The following is a 26,399-nucleotide window of genomic DNA, read 5'->3' on the forward strand; positions in this document are numbered from 1 at the left end:
AAGCCGCTGTGTTGAAGGTGAGGAAGAAACAGAAGACAGATCCCAATTTAACGTTGGCGATGGCGCCCTCTGCTGGCGGTAGTGTAAACCTGCGGATGAATATATAAAGCGCTTGCGTTCAGTCGCTCCTGTCGCAGTCCAAGTGAGCAGGAAGTGTGTGTACGTGCACACATTAAATTGCTGCAAGTTTGGACAAACCATCACCGAAGGGACGCTGCAAGTTTTTATTGCTAACAGGAAATTTCACCATCTCACTCTGTTTTAAAGGTCAGTATTTAGCATGAAATTATTTTGTGAAAAAAAAATCCCATCGTTGTTATAATTGTGGAATTTGTGCTATAACCAGCTGTTCTGTGTATGTCCGTGTCCCTTGACATCCTAACATCTCATCATGCGTTGTTTTTGGATAATTCATGATACATATTTAAATGTACAGCATATTCCAACCAGTGCATGTTCTTTTATTCTGCAAAGCAGAGGTTGTTCTACCAGTTCTTTTATAGAAAGCCACTACATGGACTTGTATGGCAACAACAGCAGTGGTAATCCTGGATTTCCTCTAATCTTTCAGCTCCTTGCCAACACACTCCTCTAACAGCTTCACTCTGCACAAATAAACTTAATTTTAAACTAAGTGTGAGGTCTATAAATATGACAAATCAAATATCATTCTTTTTTTTTAATGTGTACTGTAATTGTTTTTAATTTATATGCATACACATATATTATTTTTAAGTAATTTCCTGTAGTAATATCATTTTAAAAAATTAGATATAATATAAACAATGCATCTTTTAAATATGTAATATACTTGCGAGGGTCGCTTTCAGAAAATTGGTGGATTGCTTTTGATAGTCGCCTTTTTTGTTCAATTAAAATGCAAAACAACAAGTTCAAGACATGTCAAACAACGAATAAAAATGATTCTTCTCATCTTCGTGTTATTTGTGTATGTATGATTGCTTCTTATCTGACATTTCAACGTATTATTTTCTTCTAACCTTTGTTTTTTTTTAAATATATTTTTGGAATAAGACGCTGGACAGTCAAAAAAAATGTGCCGCGGGCCCCAAATGGCCCCCGGGCCGGACTTTGGGTACCACTTATCTAAAGTCTCACAAACCAGAGAGCTTTGACTTTCAATGTAAGCACTTTCTGGCTCTGCTTTGTTATTTATTTCAAGGAAAACAAGACATTTCTATCGCAGCTTTCAGGGCAAGTGGGGACTGCTGAATCATCGGTTACTCCACCAGCAATGCTGCTGTCTACTTGTCATATATTTTTATGCGATGCCTAATGCCGCTCATGTGGGCTCCTGTGCATTTCTGGGTTTTCCTGCATGTGCGTAGCACACTTGATCCCTGCACATTTCGCAATATTCTTGGCCAAGAAAATCATGTATAATTAATTTTATTATGTGCATTTATAACATTACATAAAATATATATATATATACTATTTGGTTGTTTTTTTTTTCATAAAATAGGCAGTTTTTCCCTCAGAAAACACATCTCATTGGCAACAATGGCAGGGTTCTGGAGCAGAATGAGATCTAGTTATGACAACTGCTGGCAGCAGGAGGGTTTGGAGGGGGAGGAGCGAGCTGGCATAGTTTATGGTGGCGCCTTGATGAGGCAGCATAATCCAGACTTTATTAGAATATCAAAAATATACGGTACATTTTTTTGGAGCATTTATGTGCATTTTGAGGGGATCTACTGTACTTCTAAACCCTCTCTGCCTCTTCCCCGCCTAATATGGCATACATTGTGAGCTGCGACGTGATATAAGTCCTTCCTTGCTCCACTCTCACCCACTTTCCTCTTCTAAATTGCATTGCATTGATTTGTGTGGGTCGACGTGCGCCGAGTCAGCCTCCTTGCGCGGCCTCAAGCGTTTTTTATCATCTCTCCACAGGGCACGTCCTTCCTAAAGCTGTCCAGCATGATGAAAGAATGCCTGCAGTTCCTCATTGAACCGGCCAAAAAGCTCAAGATCCGACTCAAAGTAAGGTGCTCAATTTGTGCTGAATCAGAGTGGCACTTCTCTCCAAAATGCATTTGACTCTGCTCTGTCTTGGCTCCAGGAGTCCCGTAAGCGAGTGAGGCTCGACAAAAAGGAGCCGCTGGTGGAAAGTCAGTTATTTATCATGGAGCTGGCCCGAGAGCTCAACAAAATTTGCCAGGTAATCTCACCTTTCCTCACTTTGCGAGTATAGTATCAGTCACGTACATTTCTAACGATTCCCCGTTGTGGCTGCTCTTTTAGAGGTCGAACGTTCTGCAGCATATATGGACCAGTGAGGACACGTGGCCTGCGAGCTTGTGTCGGGACTTTATTGTGGAGTGGGCCGCTGTCCTGGAGAAGAAAGTGCAGGTATACACGACTATACAGTAATCTCTCATTTATCACGGTTAATTGGTTCCAAGCAGACCGTGATAAGTCGGATTCAATGTTAATAAACTCAATATTTTCATAGTCAGAGCATAGAAAACATGTTTAGGACTTTCTAAATACGTTTTTTTTATCATTATTAGAGCCCTCTAGATATGAAATAACACCACTAGAGTCATCTTTACACTCATATTACCCAATATATTAGATGTAATCAGAGAAAATAAGCCATATAAAACATAAATAAGACTAATGCTCGTGTGTGTTTCAATAAATGTCTTCCAGATGTGTGGACAGGAAGTGACGTCGAGGATTCAGAGTTGAGTTTTAGCTAGAGTACGGCCACAACAGTAGCCCATATTATTATTATGATGACTATTATTATTATTATTATTATGTTATTATTGTGCCTGTTGTGAGATAATTCTAAAATAGTAAAAGCCTGTTGTTGGTGATCAAGTCTGATGCGTGTTACTAGTGACACCTAGTGGCCAGTGTAGACTACAGTTCATAAACGTCTTGTATTGCCTTGTATTTGTGTATTTATACTTATTTACTTATTTATACTGTATTAGTATTTTCGTTAATTTAGAACATTTTTATGCTTGAAAATGCTCACGGTAGGCCAAGAATATGTAACATTTGCTTAAATATGCATTTTTTGGACAAATAATAGACTGTCTTCAACCACGAAACCGTGACCATTCATTAAATCCTTATTGAAAAAACGCGATAGGGTGGACGAGTGATGTTCGAAATGCACTACTTTATTGTGGTAGCCGCAGTCCTCTTTGGCACAGCTTAAACAAAGGACAAGTATAATAGCGTCCCATAAGGTTAAACTGCTAACATAAGTGCAAAAAAAAAGTTAAAGTCATATTTGTGTTGTGAGCAGAGGTTTCTGCAATCAGCAGCGTGCGCTCTAACGAGAACGAGGCAGCATATGGCAATGAATGCTATTGGTTTTGAAGTCAATACAAAAGATAGGAGTCGCTGCCCAGATATCAAACAGAACAGAACAGAGTAGAACAGAATCGCTTTAAGGTCGTCGGAAACACAGGTTTGTTAGATGCTACGAATAAACAAAAAAGCTTTTTTAAAAAGCCATTTTACAAATATACCTTATCGTATGCTTATATTTACAGCCAGTCCACCAGGTTGAGTGACAACATGGCTGTGCAACAGTATTTACATGTACTTGTATGTATTTACATGTCCAAATACACCACTTGGCTCCAGTGCGAGTGGACTGTCACAGCAGAGAAAGAGAAAGTAACTGTCGACACTTTATTCCGATTTGCACCATAACACTCCATGCCTCTCCATGCCTCTATTTGTAATAGAAATGTTTTTTTTGTGTGTAATCCTACATAGTAAGCAACAAAATCATTGTAATTTTGTAAGTCTGCGCTATGTCTGTTCACGGCCAATAACATTTGAATATGATAAGTATGTCCTGTGTAGCCAAAGGCCAGCCTGTCAGACTGCCAGTCCCACAGACCAGAGAAGAGGGACTGGAGGGGCCATCTTCTTTGCATCCTGGAGGCTGGTGGGGAGTGCGACATGGGCCCACACAAGAGGGTCATCATGGAGTGGACGCGGGAAATGAAAAGCAGGCGTGAGGTGAGGGCGTGGATGGATAAAGTGTGAGTCAATTAGAGGTGATTATAGTAAATCCTGTCCTTGACTGTCATCTCTGTCATACTTAGAGAGCCTTTAGTCAGTCACCATGTTCTTGTAGCCCACAGTGTGGCCTGGCGAGCCTGTGCTGATGATGCTGGATGACCTGGAGTTCCAGTGGAAAAGGGGCCGTCTTCCCAACCTGCTACCCGCTTTGGAACTTGTCATCCTGGCTGTGCTGAACGCAGACAGTCCCGTCAAGGTCTGTGAACTCTCCAACTCCTCACAATAAAACGAAACCAGCCAATCAGAAGTATGAAGAAAGGCATTCGTGCAAAAGGTCCAAAAACAAGAGGAGCGCTACCCTGCCATGATGTGCCAGTATTGTTATAGCATTACCCCAGGGTGCAAAGACATGGTGGCTGGAGCGGCACAGCTTACAAATACAGAAGCACGTAAAGCGGGATTCTCCCCCTCTGCGTAAGTCTGTCACTACACGCCTTCGTTCAAGATACGTGCTCTGGGTGGAGCAATCCTAAAATGAAAAAATTAAAAATTAACCCACTCACTAGTTAAGTTATTAAGAAAGTAAGTAACAATGTGAACAAGGTAAGTACTAACTAAAGTGCAGCGGTACAGTACTACCTAAGGTAGTAAGGTATGAATGTACAGTAGCAGCTGCATAATCCACTAACAATTAACTGAGGATATGAAGGTACCAACTAAATTAAGGTATCAAAGCACCAACTAACAAACTAAGGCGCAAGGAAACTTAACTACGGTCAAGGAACCACACATAAGTTTGGAGAGTATAGAAAAGGGGTGTCCAAACCTTTTCCAGTGAGCGCCACACAAAGCAGCACATGTAGATATGCGAAGAAGTTGGGTTTTTATCAAGAAAAAACTACATCTCAGCTTTGTGATATAGTTGAAAAAGCCTATTTTTAGTATAAACTTTGCTCTTTGCTCTTTTTTCCCCCCATTTTTCCAATAAAAAAAATAATAATTCAAACCTTTCTTCTTAAATAATCTTTGTAAATGTTCATTTCGTCATATTAGGACTTTATTCACATAATATCATAACTGCTTCTCCAACCTAACTTTCCAAAAAATGACAATTTTATTTTGTTTTGCTTGTTTCTCCTAATATTGCGATTTTAAAAAGTGTCTTTTGTTTACTATTTCAACTCTGCGCTACCAATATTACACTATTTATTACAAATTTTTCTCCTCACATTGCAACCTTTTTCCCTTAATATTTTGACTTTATTCTTGTAAAATTGTAAAAACAGCTGTCTTTTCCATTTGTTTTTTTTTTTTTTTTGCTGCTTTCGTCTGGGAAATTCCCTTCTCGTAATTCTGTTGTAACTTTTTCCACAACTTCGCGTTCCAAAACGTACACCTTTATTCATTGCTTTGTTTGTTTCTCGTAAAATTACGACTTCTTCTTGTTAGATTACAACATTTTTTTTTTTACTTTTCTTGTTAAATCTTATTTTTCCAATGTGCCGCGGGCCAATAAAAAAATCAGGCGTGAAATGGCCGCCGGGCTGCAGTTTGGACACCCCTAGTATAAAACAATATGAATATGTCTAATAATGTTATACTTATGTCATGGATTTCATCTATAGCACCGTGTGAAGTCATTTTCAAGTATTTCAGTGGTTAAAATGTGTCTTCTTCTTCTGCTGCTTTATTGTTTGCTTCTCTTAGGAGGATGTGACCAAGCAATGGCTGGTCAGAAAGCAGAGAAACCAGAAGATGGGTGAGTCGTCTTAACTATGACAGCCAAATATATTGATCATGTACAGCAGTGGTCCCCAACGTTTTTTGACCGGCCGGCTTGGGGGGGTTCGTACATTATAGCGATCTAGTTTATCTTATTTATTACGGTATTGTGTAAAACTAAGACATGAATATCATCAAATTAAAAGCACAAAATGAATGCCGACCCACCATCCAACAGTTCAAGCCTGGAGTTTTTTCCAGAGAGATGATTACGTCGCTGTTTGACGTGTGTGGTACAAGGCAGCGTGCTAGCATGAATTCACTTGAGACAAATGTGCACATTAGCACACAATAAGTCATCAAAACTTACCTTTATGCATTCCCACATAGTATCAGCATTTGGGACCAAATATGAGGTGAAAGAAAAATGGTAAAAATACAGTAGAAAGTAGAGAGAGAAAGTTAGCACACGCACAATGGACATGCGTCAAGTGAGACGGATGTAACAAAGAGAATTCGGCCACTTTTCAAAATAAAACATCAAAAAAATTGGGGGTTGGGGATTACTGATGTACATTATATATGGCATACATAATAAAGTCATTGAATCATGTGCTTAGAGTGCCTCACAAAAGTGAGTACACCCCCTAACATTTGTGTAAATATTTTTCATATATATTTTCACGGGGCAAGTGACACTTTGATACAGTACAATGAAAATTGAAAATATAGTGAAAAATATGGACACTTTGGGTGCAATTTGAACATGTAAAAAAAAATTGCAAAAATGTGAGATACCTTAGGTCAGTGCATCATTTTGTTGAAGGTTTTTGCAGACACCTTTTTTTTGTTTCACTTCTCGCTGCTTTCAGATGCTGTTCACTACATCCCCCATAGTGGTACGTTATAAAGTCATAAAACAACATTATTAACTGTTTACAGATTTTTGACATGTTTTTGTTTATTTACAGTCTGGAATTGGATTTGTGAAGCTTCAGGTGTGAGTCTTTCTTCTTAAACACAGCAAGTCTATTCTCACAGGCTATCAAAGTCTTCATGTTTGGTTCTGGTCCCCACAGAGGACGTGATGCTGGATCCAGACTCGGCCAACCCAGACCTGCTCATCTCCACCGATGAGAAGAGCATGCGATGCGGCCTGGAGCGCCGGGACGTTCCTTGTCGCAGCCAGCGCTTCGACGGTTGGTGGTGCGCGGCGGCCCAGAGGGGCTTCCTCTCTGGACGCCACTACTGGGAGGTGGAGGTCGGCCGACGGGACTGGCGGCTCGGTGTGGCCAAGGCGTCCGCTGTGAGGCGAGGCTTCTGCTTGCTCAACACGCATACGGGTTACCTGATGCTCCGTTTGGAGAGGGGCACGGATCTGAAGGCCCTGACGGTTCCCACCACCTCGCTGCCTCTGAGCTTGCTGCCTGGGAAAGTGGGCGTGTACCTGGACTACGAACAGGGCCAGCTGTCCTTCTATGATGTGGAGAAGCGCGCCCACATTTACACCTTCAATGACAAGTTCACAGAGGAGCTGTTCCCCATATTCGGGACTGTGGAGGTGATCAAGGACCTGGTGATCAGGCCTGTAGGCCTCAAACAGCGGTGCCTCTGCCCCGGGCCATGCCTCTGGAACTGAACTACACCGCAGACATCATGATCATACAGTAAGTGAGCAGTGTTTACACAAGTCTGCATTGTCTACAACAGCCAATACGTAAGTATAAATACTGTCACATGGTTGACACATTCATGAGGGTATAGCCGACAATGTAGAAACACAATAGCATAGAAAGGGCTTAACTCTCCACCTGCATGCATTTGCTGTCTAATATTTACATGAAATGGCCGTCTATAGTTTTCTTTTCTTTTTTGAACATTTAAAAAAAAAATTCTTTACTATTTTTAATTTTACTTGATTTTTTTCCCTCGTTTTCTAATGCTATGGCTTTTATACGGGGTCCTTTTTTATTTTTAAATTGAGGTTACACGCCAACTCTGTTTTTTTTTGTGCACTAAGCTTTAAAAACACGCTGACTACAAGCGAAACACTGAATGTAATTGTGCTGTTTCAAAAACCGCTTTGGAAGAAAATGTGCAACGTGCACTGAAGTTTTGACTTTGTTAATCAGTTGAAGTTTGCTGAGTGTACGCACTTTCCCCGGGTCTCTCAATAAAGAAACATCACACAGTGCTACTTGTTTTAGAATCTTTATTAAGTGCAATAGATTTGACGTACAGAAAATACAAAGGTAAGCGCATCTGCTTGAAAGTCACACGTGAATTCTTTTTAAAAATACATCCATTTAACCACGTTAGGCCCAATGTCGCACTTTTTTTCTTTCGTAAAAGTAAAATACAGGTGCATATGAATACATTTGAATACCGTGCAAAAGTTATTTGACTTCAGGGGTTCAATTCCGACATAACCGACCAATTAAAGGTTTTTACCAGGGCTGTGGAAAACAGCACGTTAATAGTGGTAACTAATTTATTTCACCATGTTATGCGCATCATGTCAAGTAACACTGTCGCACAGAGTCTGTCGCTCCTTTATAACTTTATTCTGACCTGAACGCATCAACAGCCGTGCCATTCCAACACCATATTTGTATATCGTCCATTCGTCATTGCAATGACACTTCCTCATTGTAACTACACTTCCTCATTTTCACGAGACAGACCACGAGATGCATTCATAGACACTCCGTACATCACAACACCGTCTTTATTATGCGTGTACGTGTGGTCTAAATAAACATAAAGACAAAGAAAAACAGTAAGCTGATATTCGTATTACTAACGTAACGCTTCCTGCGGAAGTACAATTTGCTGCATTTAAGTATGCTCGGAAATCCCAGAAAACACATGTACACTCAAAACCCATCACGTGGTGTCTTTGAACGCAACCCATCATGGCTCCTAACAAGGTTCATGTCCTGCTACTATTAAATAGACTATTTTCGGACATGTGCAGTATCTTTTAGCTTGATTAAAATTTTCATTTAATTTGGAGCTGTTAACGCATACAAATATGTATATAATCCTCTCCAGTCATTGATCTTTCTGTTCATAAAATACAGTAAAAAAGGGGCATATTTCACACATAATTGCAAATGGTGATTCATCACGATTAATTAATTTGAATAAAAAATGTATAATCATTTGACAGCCCTGGTTTTTATTCAAAGTTTTTGCAGTTCATTGGCCGATTAGAAGAGCGCCAACCAGTAGTTTGCAATATTGAACTGAATGAGTTGTTTTATTTGCGAAATGATCAATAAATGAATAAATATTCTTGAAATATTTTAATTCAATATAAAAAATAAAATCTAAGTTTATCATACAAATGAACTTGTAACTTCATATTTTAAATCGTTTCACTTTTTAAATTGAACTGCTGAAATAAAGGAACTTTTCCAAGATATTCCAACCTACTGAGATGCACCTGTATGGCGTTAACATGCACAACAACTTGACTATATTTGTGCATTGAAGCAAATACAATCGTTTTTGTCATACGCGATTCCTGCAAACGTACAGCTCTTATTCCATTAGTACGACCATAGTATACGTTTATAACACACACTTAACATAACGGGCATCTTATGAAATGTGAAACCAAGTACTAGCTGTTGAATCATTTCCAGTAGGAGGAGCACACAAAAAACGATATTAAAAAGGCACGTATATTTGGCATGCATGTTTGTGTCACCTGTGAAATTGTAATATTACACGCAGGCAGAACAGATTTACAAGATTAGTGTGGCAAGGGCGTAGTGTCATTTTGGATTAGGGAACAGACAGTGGGATTACCTGCCTGGTTTAAATACACTTGGAGTGTGTATGTTTGTGTGTGTTGGTTACTCGACAGTGAGGGGACAATGTTTGTAACATACAACTATAAAATGTTTTTTTTTTGGTACCATGATCTCATACATGAGCTCTGAGACTCTTAAAGAGTGTGAATGTGAATAAAGGCGACATTAAAATGTAAGCGTACGTCTTAGGAGTCATAAAACATCTTCTTTGTGACGGTGGTTCCTCCGATGACGCTCCTCTGGACCACTTCCTTGGTGACTTGGCGTGTCATCATGCCGCTGGTCTCCGTGTGCTGCGTGGTCATCGTCATTCCATCTGGTAGAGAAGAAGTGACAGTTTTTACACTGATAAAAATGGAAGGCGATGCAACCTGACTCATCCGGTCTCTCTGTATCTCTGTTGTAACCTGCTGATGACACCCTAAGCTCGGTGGCCGCTTCCCTCTGACAACATCCTTTTAGAAAATACTGTTGATCAATTGTTTGGAGTCATCTCATGATGCCAAAATGTGAACAGAATGACAAAGATGATGGTTTAAATACCAATCCAACCAGGACATTTATTGGTTCGTTCAAGGATCACACACACCTGTTGTGAATTTCGCCGCTCATCTCCTTGTTAGAGAACAGCAAGTTTCAGGTCAGATTTCTACATATTTTTGCTTTAAGTCAGGGGTGTCCAAAGTGTGGCCCGGTGGCCATTTGTGATCCGTGGCTGCTTTTTGAATTGGCCCGCGGCACATTCCAAAAATATAATTTAACAAGCAAATCAAGAAAAAAAAAAACAATAGCAAAAATGGAAAAATCAGCAGTCATTTTACAAGAATAAAGTCAAACTATTAAGAGAAAAAAGTTGTAATCAAACACGAAAAAGTCATCATTTTAAGTGATTAATGTCTTAATATTATGAGGAAAAATAATGTCATTTTAGTAGCATAAAGTTGAAATATCAAAGAAAAAAGTCATAATATTACGAGAAACCAAAAAAGTTGTAATTTTTGGATAATTAGGTGGGGGAAAAGTTATTATTACGAGAATAAAGTCAAAATATGATGGGAATAAAGTCATGACCACGTGAAGAAAATTTACAAGAAGAAAGTTGAAATAGTTGGAAATAAAAAAAACCAAACAAACACAATATTAAAAGAAAAAATTCCTATTCTAACAAGAAAAAAGTCTCAATTTTATGAGAATAAACTCATAATATTATGAGGAAAACTATCATTTTAGCAGCACGGAGTTAAAATATTTCAAGAAAAAATATGTTATTATACGAAACAAAACAAAATAAAGTTGCAATTTTTGGGAAAATTAGGTTGGGGAAAAAGTCCTAATATTATGGGAATAAAATCATAATATTACGAGAAGATATTTTTACAAAGATTATCTAAGAAGAATGTTAAAATATTCTGAAAATGTAAAAAAACAAAAGCAAAACTCGAGAAAAAAGAGCAAAGAGCGAGTACATATTATTAATATGCTTATTCACCGATACCACTTTTTTCCTTCTTAGCATGTGTTGCTTTACAAAACACCAAAGTGGCCCTTGCCTCCTTTCATTTTTCAGTATGTGGCCCTCGCTGGAAAAAGTTGGGACACCCCTGCTAAAATTGTACCTAAAGTTGTACCTGAGAAGAATGGGTCGTTGATCATGGTGCGGGAGATGTTGCTGACTGTGTTGACTTCGCTGGGCATGTGGAACACGTCCCTTCTAGTCATGAATTGATTGTTGTACTGAGACAAAGCCCCTGCGGGAGGAGGAGGCAAGATTGCAGACGTAAGTCAAATGTTAAAGGTCCCCTATTGTGCAAAATTGACTTGTTAAATGATGTTAGAACAGTCCATAGCATCGAATGTGAGGAATATCTATTACCTCCCTCATCAGGCTTCACGACACATCTTAAAATAAATCTTGGAGCTCTTCCACCTATCCGACAGGCAGCTCCAGACGTGAGAGCTGTAAGTCTGATCATGTTTTTCTTCAGCGAATAGGCTAACCTATCTATGTTAGAATGCGACTGTAATGTTAGCACTGTAGCTCACATAGCTATGCTAGTGTTCCTAACGTTTGTGTCCTCCCCCACTCCTGAATGTTACGTCGTCGTGTGCGATATATGCCATCTATTACGTTCGACAAATGCAGAGTTATACAGTTATACAGAAGTTATACACAGTAAGTATATTCACTGCAGTCACGAATGAGCATTTCTACCTCCATCCTGAGACTCTATGGTGATGATGCCCTCCCTCTCGGGGCCAAAACCTTGAGTCGTCCGAGCCTGAACTTTGAACTTATAGGGGATGTTCTCAGTCAGGTTGGGGACGGTCAGCCTGGTCTCAGCGCTGTCACCGTTCACCTGGAATGAACGCATGTCACCTAGAAGACAGAGGCAATCATATGAGGTTAAAACAAGATGTATGTGTCTAATTCAAAGCAACTATATGCCGTCTAGCTGCAAGAAATCATTTCTGACAGTACACGGCCTTGTAGGGAGAAAAAGACAGTGACCCCAGATCACCTACTTTGGCATTTGATCATCAACATTCAAAAAACAACAGCAGAAATGAAAAAAAAAAACCCAAATTGTTTTTTTTCCCAAGAATAAAGTCACAATATTAAGAGAAAAATTCATATTTGACATCCCTCACCACATCACGGTTCCAATTTTGCAGATTCACTCGATCAAGGTTTTCAAAATTATGTTCATTAATAAATCATGCTGTTTTCTGGTTGAATACGGCCTTTTATTAAAAAAATATGCATATTTGAGCAAATGTTATGTATATTTTGCCTAAGTTTGCATTTTCAAGCATAAAAATGGTTAAATGAACTAAAATACAAAAAATATAAGGCATTCAAAAGACGCATTCAGACTTTCAAGAAATGTAATAGTCTACACTGGTCACTAGGGGTCAGTAGTGTTACTGTAATGTTTGGTGAGGCAAACAAGCGGGTTTGAATTATCTCACCACAAGCGCAATAATCCCTACTAAAAACACAGGCTACCATTGCAGCTGTTACCCATGCAAAGCTGAAACGCCACGTCACTTCCTGTCCGCCTCTCTTTCAGCTCCCGGATAGAACACATTTATAGTAACACACACAAGCACGAGTCTTATTTATGTCTTGAATGGCTTATTTAGTCTACTATATTTGGCATTGCGAGTGTAAAAGTGTTATTTCATGTCTGGAGGGCTCTAATAATGGTCAAACCACAAGCATACAGTGGAGTCAGTGGAGTCCACCAGGCCGACAATGTCCTCTGTAGCGTTAAAAGTGTGAGATAAAGCAAAGCTGCAGTCCCCTGTTGGCCCCCCCGCTAGACCATAGTACAGTAGTAGAGTGTTAGTAGATCTGTAGGTGTCTACAGTACAATTTTGTAGATATTTTGTAGATATGTACTGTAGGTGTCTACAGTACAATTACAGTTGCACCTATCTTCTGCCTTCTGTGCAGTTATAATGAAGGGGGTACATCAATAAAGAGGGGAGGAGTCTAAATTATTTTTTTTCACTGCAACATTTTGGAGAAGATGATAATAATAAGCCTCACCTCCTCCGTGCAGCTGCTCACAGGTGACTACATAGCCCAGAATGCCTCCGTTTGGTTTCCGGGGTTTCTCCCAGCTAAGCTGCAGGGAATCCGGGCTTAGTGCTGTGAAGACGAGGGGACCCGGAGCACTGGGTGTGCTCAAGGTGAACGGTGAGCCTGTGAGGACAGGAAACGCAATAATCACAGGACTGCACTTGGAGGCTACAAAACAGTGGCTGGTCCAAAAAGGTCAGGACGGGCACCTGGCATGGGACTGAGGGGACTCTTGGGATCGACGGCCGACTCGATGGTGATGACGCCCTCTCTCTCCGGGCCCCAGCCCTCTTGGCTTTGAGCCTTCACCTTAAATAGGTAGGAGTGGTTGGGCAGCAGGTCCTGGATGATCACAGAGTTCTCTGCTGGGTTGGTCACGTTGATGCGCTTCACCTCGCCTATGAGAGACAACACAGATTGTTTTAAACAACCGAATCAATATTAGCAGTTACCAAATGTAATCTAATATTTGGACAATATACAGTAATCCCTTACCTCCATTGAGCTGCTGGTAGAGCACACAGTAGCCAAGGATGTCCTTATCACAGTGCGGTTCCTGCCAGCTGACTTTCAAGGCAGTGGGACCCAGAGCAGAAAAAACCAGTCTGCTGGGGGTGGCGGGGACTCCCGGGGAGAGTCTTGTATCTGATAACAGATAGGGCAGGAATGTGAGGTGGGGTGTGTGAATGAGATCCAATACATTGATGAACACATCTTTCAAGCAGCTTCAATCAATCAATCAATCAATCAATCAATCAACTTTTATGATGAATTATTAACTTCTTAAAGGTACAAACTTTGTTAAAGATTTCTATATCTCACTGGCGGACAACAAGAGAACTTTTAAGAGGAGAGCAGAAAGTAAACCCCAGCCTCCATGCTTACATGCTTCCATACTTACCCTGCAGCACCCTGTCCAGATCATACAGGGCTTCGTTGACCTCCGAAGACTGGGTTCTGGCCCTCGGACCTTGGGACAGGCTGTAGCTGAACTGGTTCTGAGAGGTGCTCTGCGACCCAGTGAAGCCGAAAACACCTGATGGTGCATCAGGCCGAAAGAGGAGGATGCAGGGAGGGTAGAGAACATGAGAGTAGGTAGTGGAGTTTTGAAGCACGGGGACAGTAAAAAAAAAAAAAAAAAAAAAATCACAGAGCGATAGTCAAGCTTAGCTTTTGCAAAGTCTGTGTTTATAAGCCTGCTATGCAGCCAATAGAATCGAGCATGTTAACGCACATCCAAGCCATTGACCTCATGCGCTTCCACAGCTTTCCTTGGCGATCCATTTAGGATGCGCTCAGAATTGAACCGATACTGCGGTCTTAATGTTACCTAGATCTGGGAACTTGCTCGAACCATCTCCCATGACAATAGAGTCCCGGATGTTTTCATCTGTGTAACCCCTGCTCTCTGAGTGCTTCCTCATGATGACGTCTGATGTGTGCATACCACCCATTCCACCCATCATATCGGGTCGCCGAGGGCTTCCTGAGGAGCGTACTGGTTAAAGACAAGCGTGGACCTCGTTTGTTTCATCTCTGGTGTTCGTATTACCTGCTCCAGACATGTAGGTGGTGGTGGTTTCTGTGGTAAAGGAGCCGCCGCGGTAGTTGGAGCTCACAGTGGACATCGGAGAGGATGATGTCGACAAGTTGCGTGTGGTAGAACCGCCTGGGAAAAGGAAGTTTGTATCCCACTTTCCATTCATCATATAATCTGTTGAACAGCAAGACATGAGCCAGAGTCGTCAGAAGACATATCGATGGAAGTTTAGCCGTTAGCATTCAAGCATTCTACTATCACTGTGTCAGTCTTAGTAATATTCCTGAGGCAAGGCTACGAATCTAAGTGGCAGTTCCTCCTGTGTTGCCTGTTTGTTGTCAAATGCTCATTTAAAAAAAATCTGATTAATCACAGTTTTCAAATGAATTAATCATGCTTAATCACCATTTGCAACTGTGCCTGAAATATGCTCATTTCTACTCTATTTTATAAACAGAAAGATCAGAACATTTGAATCACACTTTACCCATGTCATTATGAGCAATTAGGGGTTGCGTTCAAAGACACCATGTAATTTAAGTTGAATTCACACGTTTGGAGCATACTTCAATCTGGCAAATTGTACTTCCGCATTAAGATTGTGACAAAAATATCCACTTATTGTATTGTTTTGTCCTTCTGTTTACTTAGACCACACATCCGCGCATAATAAAAATGTTGTTGTGATGTTTGGAGTTTGGCATGCCCGCGAATAATAGTATGGTGTTGGAATTGCACTGCTGTTGATGTGTTCAGGTCAGAATAAAGTTATAAAAGAATATCAGACTCTGTGTGACTCTGCGGGGACACTACACTCTCGTCCGTCTGCTGTCACAACATAGAGCTGTAGCTCGCCGTAATGACCATGCGGTAATTCCGCAAAAAAATTTAACGTAATTATGTAATTAAATTATTCTGTTACCGCCTTTAATGTATTATTTTTGACAGCTCTAAATAAACCATTGGACTTTTGATGATAATGTACGCCAATATTATTTCATAGAAATACAATTGCTAATACAATTCACAGAAAATAATTTCAAAAAGTCAGACAAAAAGTAGATACGGAAAAGGCTTAGTGGAGAAATATGCTACAGTAAATAAAAGAATACTCAGCCAGTTCCATGAGGGGTGTCATTGTTGAAAATACTCTGCATACACTGTAATGTGTTATCAAGAATCACCTGTCTCCATAACAACACACACACTTACTTTTATGTACACCTAGAAGCTGCCACAAGACCACTACCTTCCCACTGGGATGTGAAAGGACAGAGGCAGGTGTATAGGGGATACATGGGGGGTGGATAAAGCCCGCCTCTGATCATCAACTAAAGGTGGTGCAGTTGATGCCAGTGCTCCTCTCTCAGCATTAGCCAGGGGAATCGGTAGGATAGACCCCAACTTGGTGGCCATGGAACAAAGAGTGACGCCCAAATGGAAGGATTACTCAAAATCTCACATATGATCAGTAATAGTAGAGGGACATTTTGGCATGTTGGCTGCCTGTCTGCCTATCTGCTGCTCTGATGGAGTGCTCTTCACCTGGCACGGCTGTTTGAGTGAAGCTTGGGAGTGGAGCCTCATCAGTGCTCGCCTCTGTGTCTGTGCTGTGCCGACTGTTGGGGATGATGTCCACTCGCTTTTTCCATGACACCTTTCGGAGATCCAGGTTGGACCCCACCAACTTGACATATTTCCAGCCTTGCAAATTGAGGTCATTGGGGGAGGGGGGAGCAAGCAAGTGGAGCATGGTAGGCAAAAATATTCAGTGGTTTGTTTCACTATAGACTTTGTTAAAACACTGCCTAATACTGTATTGTGCCTATGAGTGAAAAGTGTCATTGTTTTCTGCGGGCCGGGCTTTGTATAAATCATAATGTACTTGTATTGCAGATAAGTGGGGATGCATTGGGAGCAATTTGTAGCAAAGTGGACAGCAGAGTGTAATGTGATGTCACATTATTATGCAGAGTCCATCTTGGAACAGGGCGATGACACCAGAGTACATACCGCATACTTGTACTGCGTCCTCTACTGGCCATATTCCTCTTTACAGAGCAATAGAAAGGACATGAAATAGTTGGTATCTATTTTTTGGGCTCGGTTACCAACCTTCACCAGAGACGCTGGGTGTCTTGGAGCCTGCGGGAGACTTCAGCACCTCATTGCTGTACATCAGATAGCTGTCATATTCGTCTCCCGCTTCTGCATCTACAATAGGGATGTCTGGAATAATGGGAACTAGGGAGACGGCAGAAATAGGTCCACTTTCAGAAACAAGAAAAAAGGCTCAGGCTTAGGTGCGTTGGATTGTGACTTACTGGACAGAGGTCTCACAGGTTGTGATGCCAAGTTAATGGTCGCATCTCTGAAGGGGCCCCAGCCAACACTGTTCTTGGCACGGACCTTGTACTGATACGTCTGGGCATTCACAAGATTCTCAATCAAGAGCATTCGCTTCTTTGGGTTGTCAATCTTCACCTTCTTAGCTGCACCCACTTGCTCTACAAAAAGAGGATCAAGATAGGACATGAAGGCAAAACACCAAATACAAAAACACTACAGTGTACGGACAAAAGCACTAGGACACTAGGCCACCTACAGGAACTGAAATGATATCAAACATGTGGGAACATTTGTAAGATCACATGTCACTTATGTTGGACAAGAAGGCCTGGTAGGATGACTGAGGTGAGGGTCTTGGCCAGTCCAGTTCTTCAACAGCAAAGGCATCCAACCATGGCAGTGTTTCCCCTACATTTACAGTTTAAAGGTGGCAGATGGGAGTGTGTGCCTTACGAATACCGACACAAACACGTGCACACGTGCAAGCACGCAGCGTAGCCAGCTGCTATGCAATCGCACTTCTACAGTTACATTTGGGGTGCACACATACATTTGCATAGTGTGTGGGGGAGTTGGCGGTTGGACAGAGATAAGATAAGGCTATTTAGTTTGTTTCATTAAAAGGACATGGTATAGACCTGTTCCATATGAAAGGTATTCTTAAATTACTCGTTGTGATCCAGAGGAGTCAACATGCGCAATCGCCATTCATCTTGCCTGGATTAGGATTATCCCTTGGCAGTCAATTTTTACCTGTAAGGGGTAAAACTTGTTTAGAACCTTAATATTCTTTTTATACAGATATATGTGATTGGAGCTCATTTGTCATCTATGAGGCTAGCTTGGGGAGTTTTTTACCGCCTTATATATTTTAGACACACCCTTTCTTACTATCCTATTATACTCCTTTTCTTTTTAACATCATAAAAGAGTGTAACCCTGAGTTTTCTGTGATATAAAAGAGTAATCTGTATTGATCAAGAAAATTCCTTTTGGATTATTGCGATTATATATAAAAAAATCAACAACCTTCTAATCGCTAACAGATGAGTAAATTATCCCAGGTCCTTACCAAGAACAACAAACCACAAGGAGGGGAGCAGCTATAAAGTAGAGGGTTCAATATTCTGTAAAATATAAACCAATTACTCTCTTGTGCATAGTCTGGGTGTAAAAGGGCTGCCTTTACATAGTAGACTGTAAAAACCTGGATGAGATTAATACTTTAAACGAAGAGTCAGGCGGGAGTTGCGCACACTGAGCAGACAAAATGTGGTCTTGTACCATTGAGGTAACTAGGGGTAGTCTTATATAGAAGATGAAATCTGACCCTATTTAATATAATGGTAAGGAAAACACTGCATGGTGCTTTGGACCTTGCTTTAGAACCAAGAAACTGTAGAATTTGAATTGAACAGGAACTGAGTGGTCCAGCCCAATTCTGACTGATTAAGTCATGACCCCCCCCCCAAGGCTTTTTTCAATGTAATGTACTTGCAGTGCGTGCTTCTTAAGGTGGTTCTCTTACTCAGCTCATCATCGATGGGTGTGTAGATGACTTCGTAAGCCGTGATGTTACCGTTTGTCTCTGCAGGCTCAGCCCAACTGAGTTGAGTTACAGTCGGGCTGATGACATTGAAGGCCAGGCGACCTGGTTCCCCCGGTACTGCAAGAAGACAAGAGGACACATGCAGTATTAGCGCACAGACACTACAATAATAACCCTAAACCATGAAGAGTTGAGGGAACAGTTGTTACCATCCTCCAGAGTCTGACAGGCAACAATGTCTGTATCATTGCCATCTCCCATTGCATTGTAGGCAGATACTCGCATCTCGTAGTCACAGTAGGGATACAGGTTGGTCAGCTCTGCTTGAGGAGTCTTCACATCAATGACCTGGGCATCTTTCTCTGGGTCACCGTAGATCCAATACTTCACCTAAAAGATGAAAACAAATGCGTTCTCAAAAAACGTGTAGTGCAAATTTAAGGGTTAAAGCTAAACTTGTGTTCACTTTGATGCACCTTGTACCCCATGGGGTTACCAGGTGGTGGGTCCCAGTTGAGACGGATGCTTCTGGGTCCAGTTGCTCTGGCCTTAGGGTTTGGTGGCGCAAGAAGGCGGCCACCAGGCGAGGTATTTTTAGGAGTTAAAAAGCCTTTCTGTTGCATCTGGGACATCTCAGGGGACCTTAGACCTGCAGGAAATAAAGAACAATTTATCCAAATTTGAATTGCAAAACACAACCAGTTCCCATCTGACCAGTACCTCCTTCTACGACATTAACAATTGTGGTCTTTCTCTCTCCGATTGTGCTGTTGCTACTTGGGTCAAACAGCTCCAACTGGAAGGTCTCTGGTTGAACCACACCAGGGTGCATTCTTGGGTCAATCACTATATTCTTCTCTGTCTCTCCGGGACTGAACTTTAGGGGGCCAGAAAGATCAAAGCGTTGGGCTTTCTTGGTGCGCCATTTCACTGTGGCGAGGCTGTCTGGGTTGCGAGTGCGGACCACCGGGATGGTGTAGGTTGGGTCGGATGTAGTGAAGTTCTGGGTGCCCCTCTTGAACATCATCGCACTGGGCTCTGATTAACGAAAAGAAGACAAGGGAAAATATAAGGAATGAAGATAAGATATCACCCAGACCTTCCACACAAATTATGTAAAAGAAACAACAAAAAAGGATAAGCGGTATAGAAAACAAATGAATAAAAAGAAACATTAAATTAAAATTAAAATGTAGTTGAAGAACCCCTTCATTTTCTTACCTGGTATGTCGGCGATTGTGACAGTAGTTCTAGGGTAGCGTCCAAGCTTGGCCCCCTGACGTGGGTTGCTGAGGTCCATGACAAACTGTTTGACCTGTTTATCATCCAAGAGTGCATCTTTCTCGCCCAGCTCCAGCAGACGAACTGGAACTGTCTTCTGGGTCTCACCAGGACCATAAGTGAGGTCACCATCCACAGTCACGTAGTCCTGAAATACATACAGGACTTTTACATATTCATCAAGTGGTAGCTGCATGCACGGTTAGAAAATCTGAAAACATAGAAAGCCTCAATAGGACGGACAAAGCCTAAATTAGGATACCGAATTGGTAAACAGGAGCCACCTTTTTATCCTTAGCTGTGAGATCTCGAGTACGGTAGGAGACTTGCGTGCGTCCGTCCTCTATGATCTCCCTACTAATGGGAATGTTGGCCACCCCGTCCTGTCTGCTGTAGGTGTAGGCCGGCTGGAGGAAAGAGAACACGCTGGTGGCTTGGGAGAGAAAATCAGAGAAGTCAATTAGTGCAATCAATAGTTTATATAACAACACGTTTTCCATCATTTCAATGGACACTTGTTCTGATGTGTCACTTGTCTTATTTTCAGCTTCTTCCTCACCATGCTCCTTGATGATGGTGATGTTCACCAAACGTTTCCCAATTCCGGCAATGCCCAGTGGTACGTCCATCGCCTCCACCAGCAGCTGCTTCTTGTCATCGTCCTCATCCTTGACAAAGAGTGGCACGTGAACATCCACTGACTCCACGCCTTCTTGGAACTCGATAGCTCCTGCAGCCTCTACAGAAAAAGTAACCACAAACAAATCATAATGTGCCTATAAACACTGTATAATATGCAAATTTAAACACAAACTTCCACAAACCTCTGTCTGTGGCGACAGTGTAGTAGCCGGGTAACACTTTCAGTTCGTGGAAGCGTCCTGACTGGACATTTCTTTCAGTCAGCTTGACAATATCAGGGTAGCTGCTGCGTGGAGCAGACAGGACGGTGTCCATGATGGTGTAGTCCTGTCTGTTGGTGACCACAGGGTCACGAGTTCGAGTTAGTGAAACATATGTACAATCACATATACAGTATACCAATCAAAAAAATGAATGCATTTTCTCATGCTACTGAACGAGAAGGTGTCATCAAACTTTTGATTGGTACTGTAGTCAAATGAATGTTACCTTTTCCCAGCATTTCTCTGTGTTCTGTAACAAAAATATACATGAGGTTGGTTGTAGACAGACTGCTTCATGAATGTGCATGTTTTTTTCGCAACGACTCTTACCTAAATGAGGTCTTCTGCATTTTCTGGGCCCCAGGAATTTGCTTGTAGACCTCATTAAGCTGGATGGAAACCAAATATAGACCGCCGTGAGAAAGTAAACGACAATACGCACTGATGGAACAGATGCCACTCACATTGTCTGCTACTTCTTTCGAAAGTTGTTCAGCATCTCTGGACTCAGGACGAGACAAGTTCTCCGAAAACCGCCTGTTAAGCCGCAGGGAGATCGGATACTGAACTATAATGGAGACAGACGTAATTAGAATTAGAATTAGGATTTGCTTTAAAAAACAAAAATACACTCACTCATTTCTTTAGGGTTGGGCTTTATGAGAGCCTGAGGGTGGTTAGGACTTCGGTGCACATTATCCGTAACCTTCCAGCGAACCACATCGGTGCCTTTGAGAGGGCCTGTCCGCACCATCGGCGTGTCCAGGTGGTCTGAGGTGAGCAGAGAGTGGCGGAGAAGATACTCATCCTCCTTGAATCCAACCATACGACCTGGGGAGAACACCAAAATGTACCAATAACCAAACTGACTCAATTGGGGAAATGTAATTCCTTCGATGCTTACCTTTCCTACAGCAAGGCAGCAGAGCGAGACAGCTCTTTGGAGAGACAAAATGAAATTATTTGTAGTGTCACTTAGAAACACAATTTTTAGTGGCATTCAGCTATTCAAGGGCAATCTCTGTGTAACAACTAAATAAATATATGAAAAAAACCTGTATCAGGTAATTTATTCATCTTCTACCATATAAGGCAAACTTGTCTGATGATGGTTTAAAGCAAGCGTGTCCAAAATGTGGCCCAGGGGCCATTTGTGGCCCGTGGCAGTTTTTTCATTGGCCCGCGGCACATTCTAAAAAATATAGTTTTATCAAGAAAACTTAAAAAAAAAAAAAAACAACACTAACAATTGAAGAGGCATTTTACAACAATAAAGTCAAAATATTAAGAAAAAAATTTAATGAGAAAAAGGTGTAATTTTAGGACAATAATGTAGTAATATTATGAGGAAAAATATAATTTTGGTAGCATAAAGCTGAAATATTAAAGAAAAAACATTTTTAATTAAATTTTTAAAGTCGTAACATTATGAGAAACAAACAAAACAAAATAAAGTTGTAATTTTAGGAAAATTAGGTTGGGGGAAAGTTATAATATTATGGGAATAAAGACAAAACATTATGGGAATAAAGTCATTAAGAAGAAAACTTACAAAAAGAAAAAAAACAACAGCAGAAATAGAAAAAACAGCTGTCATTCATAAGAATAAAGTCAAAACATTAATTAAAAAAAGTAATGTTTTAACAAGAAAAATGTGCAATTTTAAGAGAATAAACTCGTAATATTATGAGGAAAAATAATGTAATTTTAATAGCACAGAGATGAACCATTAAATATTGTTTTAAAGTCGTAATATTATGAGAAAAAAAAATAAAATAAAATTGTACTTTCTGGAAAATTAGGTTGTGGAAAAAGTTATAATATTATGGGAATAAAATCAAAATATTCCGAAAAGAAAATTTGCAAAGATTATTTGAGAAGAATGTCAAAATATTTAATTAAAAAACTCTTGCCTTCTTTCATTTTTCAGAATGTGGCCCAAGGCGGAAAAAGTTTGGACACCAATGGGTTAAAAATTGAGGAGAAACCAAGGAATCTAATCAAACCTGTAATTGATTGATCAATGACTGATTTCAAAGACTGTTGTGCATACAGCCTACATGCTTGTCCATACCTGGCAGCAAGTTTTGCAGCAGGCACAATATTTCCAGCAGCAGAGCAGCAAAAGTGCCAGCAGTAACAGGAGGAACAGGATGAGAGGGAGGAGCCAGAGGAGGCTGGCAGGAGGACAATCTAAAGACACGTCCCAAAAAGCAACAATTACACACATGCTGTGGCTTAAAAATATGATTAATTGTCGAAAGTTGTATTATCGTTATCACTGCCTAATGCAAAAAAAAGGAAGTATATTCTATCAAAGTAAGAAGAATAAGACTATAAATACTTTCTAGCAGCTCCAGTTTTTTAAAATAATACACTTTCAATAAACGTAAAAAAGAAGCTGAACATCTCATGCACAAAATGTTATGCTCCAAGTGTTGTCAGTGCAAACATATTGTCTTCATGACTGTTTCTTCTTATTGTCACTGAGCAAGGTAATGCAAAATTTACTCATTAATTTGTGAGTAGTTGTACTGTAGATTTAGAAGTTGATTGAGAGTTTTTTTTGTTTTTTTTTTTTTACATTTTTGTAAATATTTCTTCATTTTCCTTAATTTAGAACAAAATAAATCCCACTGATACATTCAGTCGTATGCAGGAAGTTATTATTTCCCTTCACTGTATATAACAAGTTTACATTTCAGAAGAAGAAAAGCTTCAAAAAATAAAAAAACAAATTTAGGTTGCTGTTGTGAGAGCACAAGGAACCCTGAGATCACCTTTCTTCTTGAGAACCTGGACCTCCAAGTCTTTAGCCGTCGAAGCTTTGGCATGTTCCACAGTGTAGTGGTACGTGCAGTCGTCGTCCTCGTCACGGAAACTACACTTTTCAAGCACCTTTTCCTCTGAAAACGCAAACATATCGTGGCGTTTACAACCACTGATATAATGGCAAAATCATCTTAAGAAGTATGAGTTTATTATCATTTCCAGCACCTTCTTTCAGTTCATCCACCATGACGACTCTGAAAGGACACTTGTCACACTCCTCTTTGTCCTTCTTCTCTCCTGTCTTCCAAGCTTGGCACTGAACACAACTCCGCGTACCCTCGCACACACCGAGCTGGGCCTGGGTACAACACACAAACACACACACACACAAATAGGGTTATGTTTGAAAAAAAACTAGCATTAAACACTGCAAGCGTGCATTAAGCGTGCACCTGGAAGTTTGGCTCACACGTCGCAGTCAGTTCAAGACCCGATGCTGGACATTTACAGCGGCCACATACACAATTACCGCGTCCATTACACACTCCCTGAAATCAGTGACAAGGTATCATAGAAGGTGAAATGACGAATGAAATCAAAGACATTTAAAAAAAAACATTTGCAATACTGACCCCCTTACTGTCCAGACAAGTCTGGTTGCTCTTGGGACATTCACAGGCATTTCCCTCCCAACCATCAGAACATACACAGCGGCCCATAATGCAGGATCCACGGTCTGATTATATTAGAGAGGGAATAAAATCATTTAAACTGTGGCGTGTGGGCTGTATGGTTGTCGGAAAATGTCCTTGCATACTTGTTACAGTGGAACCCGCTTATCTTGACACCTCGCTGACGGACGTCGACAAAAGCATCATAAGCCGTTGTCCTATAGCCACTATATGTATAGGTATATGTGTGTATATATATATATATATATATATATATATATATATATATATATATATATATATAAAGCAAACAAGCGCAAATCTTGTTCCCAAAGGCTAACAATCAAACAAAAATTAAATGGGTGTAGAATCCAGGTTAATATTACCACGCTTTTATTTTGAAGCTTACTTTGCACTGAACAGGAAGTCACTGTGTGAACATTTTAATGCTGTGAAACTACACAGTAAAGTTGTCCCTCGTTTATCATTCCAAGTTCCTCCAAGTAGCATAAATAAGACATTACATACACTCACACGTTAGCATTGACAGCATACTTGGTGGCTAGTGTCTCATCAAATTAACGTTTCTGACACCTAGTGGCCAGTGTAGTAGAATACTACTGCAGGAGCTGCTGTCAGCCACAACTCACGCCAGTCATTGGCACTCTCCACACTGCTAACCATGAAAACACTCAGCAACTCTACAGCTGCTAGAAACGTCACACATGTCACTTTTCAGGCCCTGCCTGCCTCTTAAAGGCACACACAACGTCACAGATATTACGCTACATAACATAACATCTTCTATATGCCTTATATTTCTATGTTTGATCATGTAGCCATTTTTATGATTGAAATTATTAATTAATTTGTACAAGGAATACATACAATTTGCTTCTATATGCATATGTTTTGACTAATAATAAAAACAAAAACTGTGATAATTTATTAATTAATTATTTTTGGTGAGGGAGCAATGAACCGCGAACCGCGATGTAGCGAGGTTTTCATTTCACGCTGCAACACTACTGCAACATATGTCAACATAAACTGATTGATTTTTCATAGAAATTACCCCTTTGAGTCTCTAATTGACCTTAATAAGAAGACGGTGGACCAGGACTTGACGAGTTGTTCAACTAGAGGGGTTGGCAACACAAGCGGGTACCACTGTCATTAGACAAAAACCTAACAACTACAGTGTATTTTCAACACATCCACAAGATCATAACCATCATGATTTAGATCAGGGGTGTCCAAAGTGCGGCCCTTGGCTGGGATTTTATCAGCTTGCTGCACGGTCTACAAATGTAATTTAACAAGAAAACAAAAAAAAAACACAGCAAAAATGGGAAAATCAATCAAAAGGAAAAAAAGCCATAATTTCACAAGAATAAAGTAATAGTATAAGGAAAAATGTCTTTAGTAGCATGAAGTTGAAATATTAAAGAAAAAAGGTGAATTTGTTTTAAAACTCAAAAACAATGAATAAAGTTGTTATATTTGGAAGAAGGGGGAATATTTATAACATGGGAATAAAGTCAAAATATCAGGAGGAAAAAAAGAAGTTGAAATATTTGGAAAACTATACAAAAAAAAATCAATAGCAGAAATTTTACTAGAGTAAAGTCAAAATATTAAGAGAAAAAATAGTTTTCTAATGAGAAAAAAGTTGCAATTTTATGAGAATAAACTTGTAAAATGAGGAAAAATATCATTTTATTAACATTGTTGAAAAAATACTTTATTGTTTTGAAAGATATAGAGTTATAATTACGAGAAGAAAATTTACAAGAGGAAAGCTGAAATGAAACAGTTTGAAAATTTAAAAAAATCAGCAGAAATTGAAAAAACTGTTGCAATTTTATGGGAATAAAGTCAAAATATTAGTCATAATCGAATGAAGAACAAAAGTCCTAATTTTACAAGAATAAACTTATAGATATATATTTTGTCTGTATTATTATAGACAAAAACATTATTTTTAGTAGCATTTCACCTATATTCCAAAGGTGAAATGCAGTTCTTTCTTGAGCTACATATAGCTTCTTAGCATATCTCAATCTGTTGGTTTACAAAATATCAAAGTGGCCCTTGCCTACTTTCATTTTTTAGTATGTGGCCCCCGCTGGAAAAAGTTTGGACACCCCTGATATAGATGAACTCGAGGCAAAGATGTCGTA

At 40.1% G+C, this 26,399-nt stretch overlaps 2 protein-coding genes across 3 annotated transcripts in view; one reads left to right on the top strand and one right to left on the bottom strand.

Moving 5' to 3' along the window:
- The first annotated feature begins 124 nt into the window (after positions 1-124).
- Positions 125-7,936, top strand: zgc:194990 (uncharacterized protein LOC568410 homolog). The gene is made up of 10 exons (XM_054767276.1): positions 125-267; positions 1,918-2,007; positions 2,087-2,185; positions 2,269-2,376; positions 3,859-4,017; positions 4,136-4,276; positions 5,728-5,779; positions 6,615-6,641; positions 6,714-6,740; positions 6,822-7,936. The coding sequence occupies exons 2-10, from the start codon at positions 1,945-1,947 to the stop codon at positions 7,379-7,381; spliced, it is 1,236 nt and encodes a 411-aa protein (XP_054623251.1). The 5' UTR covers positions 125-267; positions 1,918-1,944; the 3' UTR covers positions 7,382-7,936.
- A 1-nt stretch (position 7,937) lies between these two features.
- itgb4 (integrin, beta 4) overlaps positions 7,938-26,399 on the bottom strand; it is a 33,366-nt gene continuing 14,904 nt past the window's right edge. The window contains exons 14-42 of one of the 2 annotated variants that reach the window (XM_054767264.1): positions 24,178-24,281; positions 23,998-24,093; positions 23,771-23,903; positions 23,554-23,679; positions 22,848-22,966; positions 21,678-21,711; positions 21,410-21,604; positions 21,238-21,341; positions 21,104-21,162; positions 21,000-21,023; positions 20,693-20,841; positions 20,428-20,607; positions 20,153-20,301; positions 19,809-20,016; positions 19,308-19,625; positions 19,064-19,236; positions 18,797-18,977; positions 18,567-18,704; positions 17,014-17,196; positions 16,805-16,933; positions 14,702-14,863; positions 14,480-14,635; positions 14,051-14,185; positions 13,645-13,794; positions 13,359-13,547; positions 13,117-13,272; positions 11,776-11,940; positions 11,192-11,311; positions 7,938-9,879 (exon numbers count right to left, since the gene is read on the bottom strand). In XM_054767264.1, the coding sequence (XP_054623239.1) occupies positions 9,749-9,879; positions 11,192-11,311; positions 11,776-11,940; positions 13,117-13,272; positions 13,359-13,547; positions 13,645-13,794; positions 14,051-14,185; positions 14,480-14,635; positions 14,702-14,863; positions 16,805-16,933; positions 17,014-17,196; positions 18,567-18,704; positions 18,797-18,977; positions 19,064-19,236; positions 19,308-19,625; positions 19,809-20,016; positions 20,153-20,301; positions 20,428-20,607; positions 20,693-20,841; positions 21,000-21,023; positions 21,104-21,162; positions 21,238-21,341; positions 21,410-21,604; positions 21,678-21,711; positions 22,848-22,966; positions 23,554-23,679; positions 23,771-23,903; positions 23,998-24,093; positions 24,178-24,281 (4,166 nt within the window). In that variant the 3' untranslated portion in view covers positions 7,938-9,748. The remainder of the gene's footprint in view (positions 9,880-11,191; positions 11,312-11,775; positions 11,941-13,116; positions 13,273-13,358; positions 13,548-13,644; positions 13,795-14,050; positions 14,186-14,479; positions 14,636-14,701; positions 14,864-16,804; positions 16,934-17,013; positions 17,197-18,566; positions 18,705-18,796; positions 18,978-19,063; positions 19,237-19,307; positions 19,626-19,808; positions 20,017-20,152; positions 20,302-20,427; positions 20,608-20,692; positions 20,842-20,999; positions 21,024-21,103; positions 21,163-21,237; positions 21,342-21,409; positions 21,605-21,677; positions 21,712-22,847; positions 22,967-23,553; positions 23,680-23,770; positions 23,904-23,997; positions 24,094-24,177; positions 24,282-26,399) is intronic. The other variant, XM_054767265.1, reaches the window with a different exon arrangement.

The sequence above is a fragment of the Dunckerocampus dactyliophorus genome, chromosome 2, assembly GCF_027744805.1.
Source record: "Dunckerocampus dactyliophorus isolate RoL2022-P2 chromosome 2, RoL_Ddac_1.1, whole genome shotgun sequence".
NCBI lineage: Eukaryota > Metazoa > Chordata > Actinopteri > Syngnathiformes > Syngnathidae > Dunckerocampus > Dunckerocampus dactyliophorus.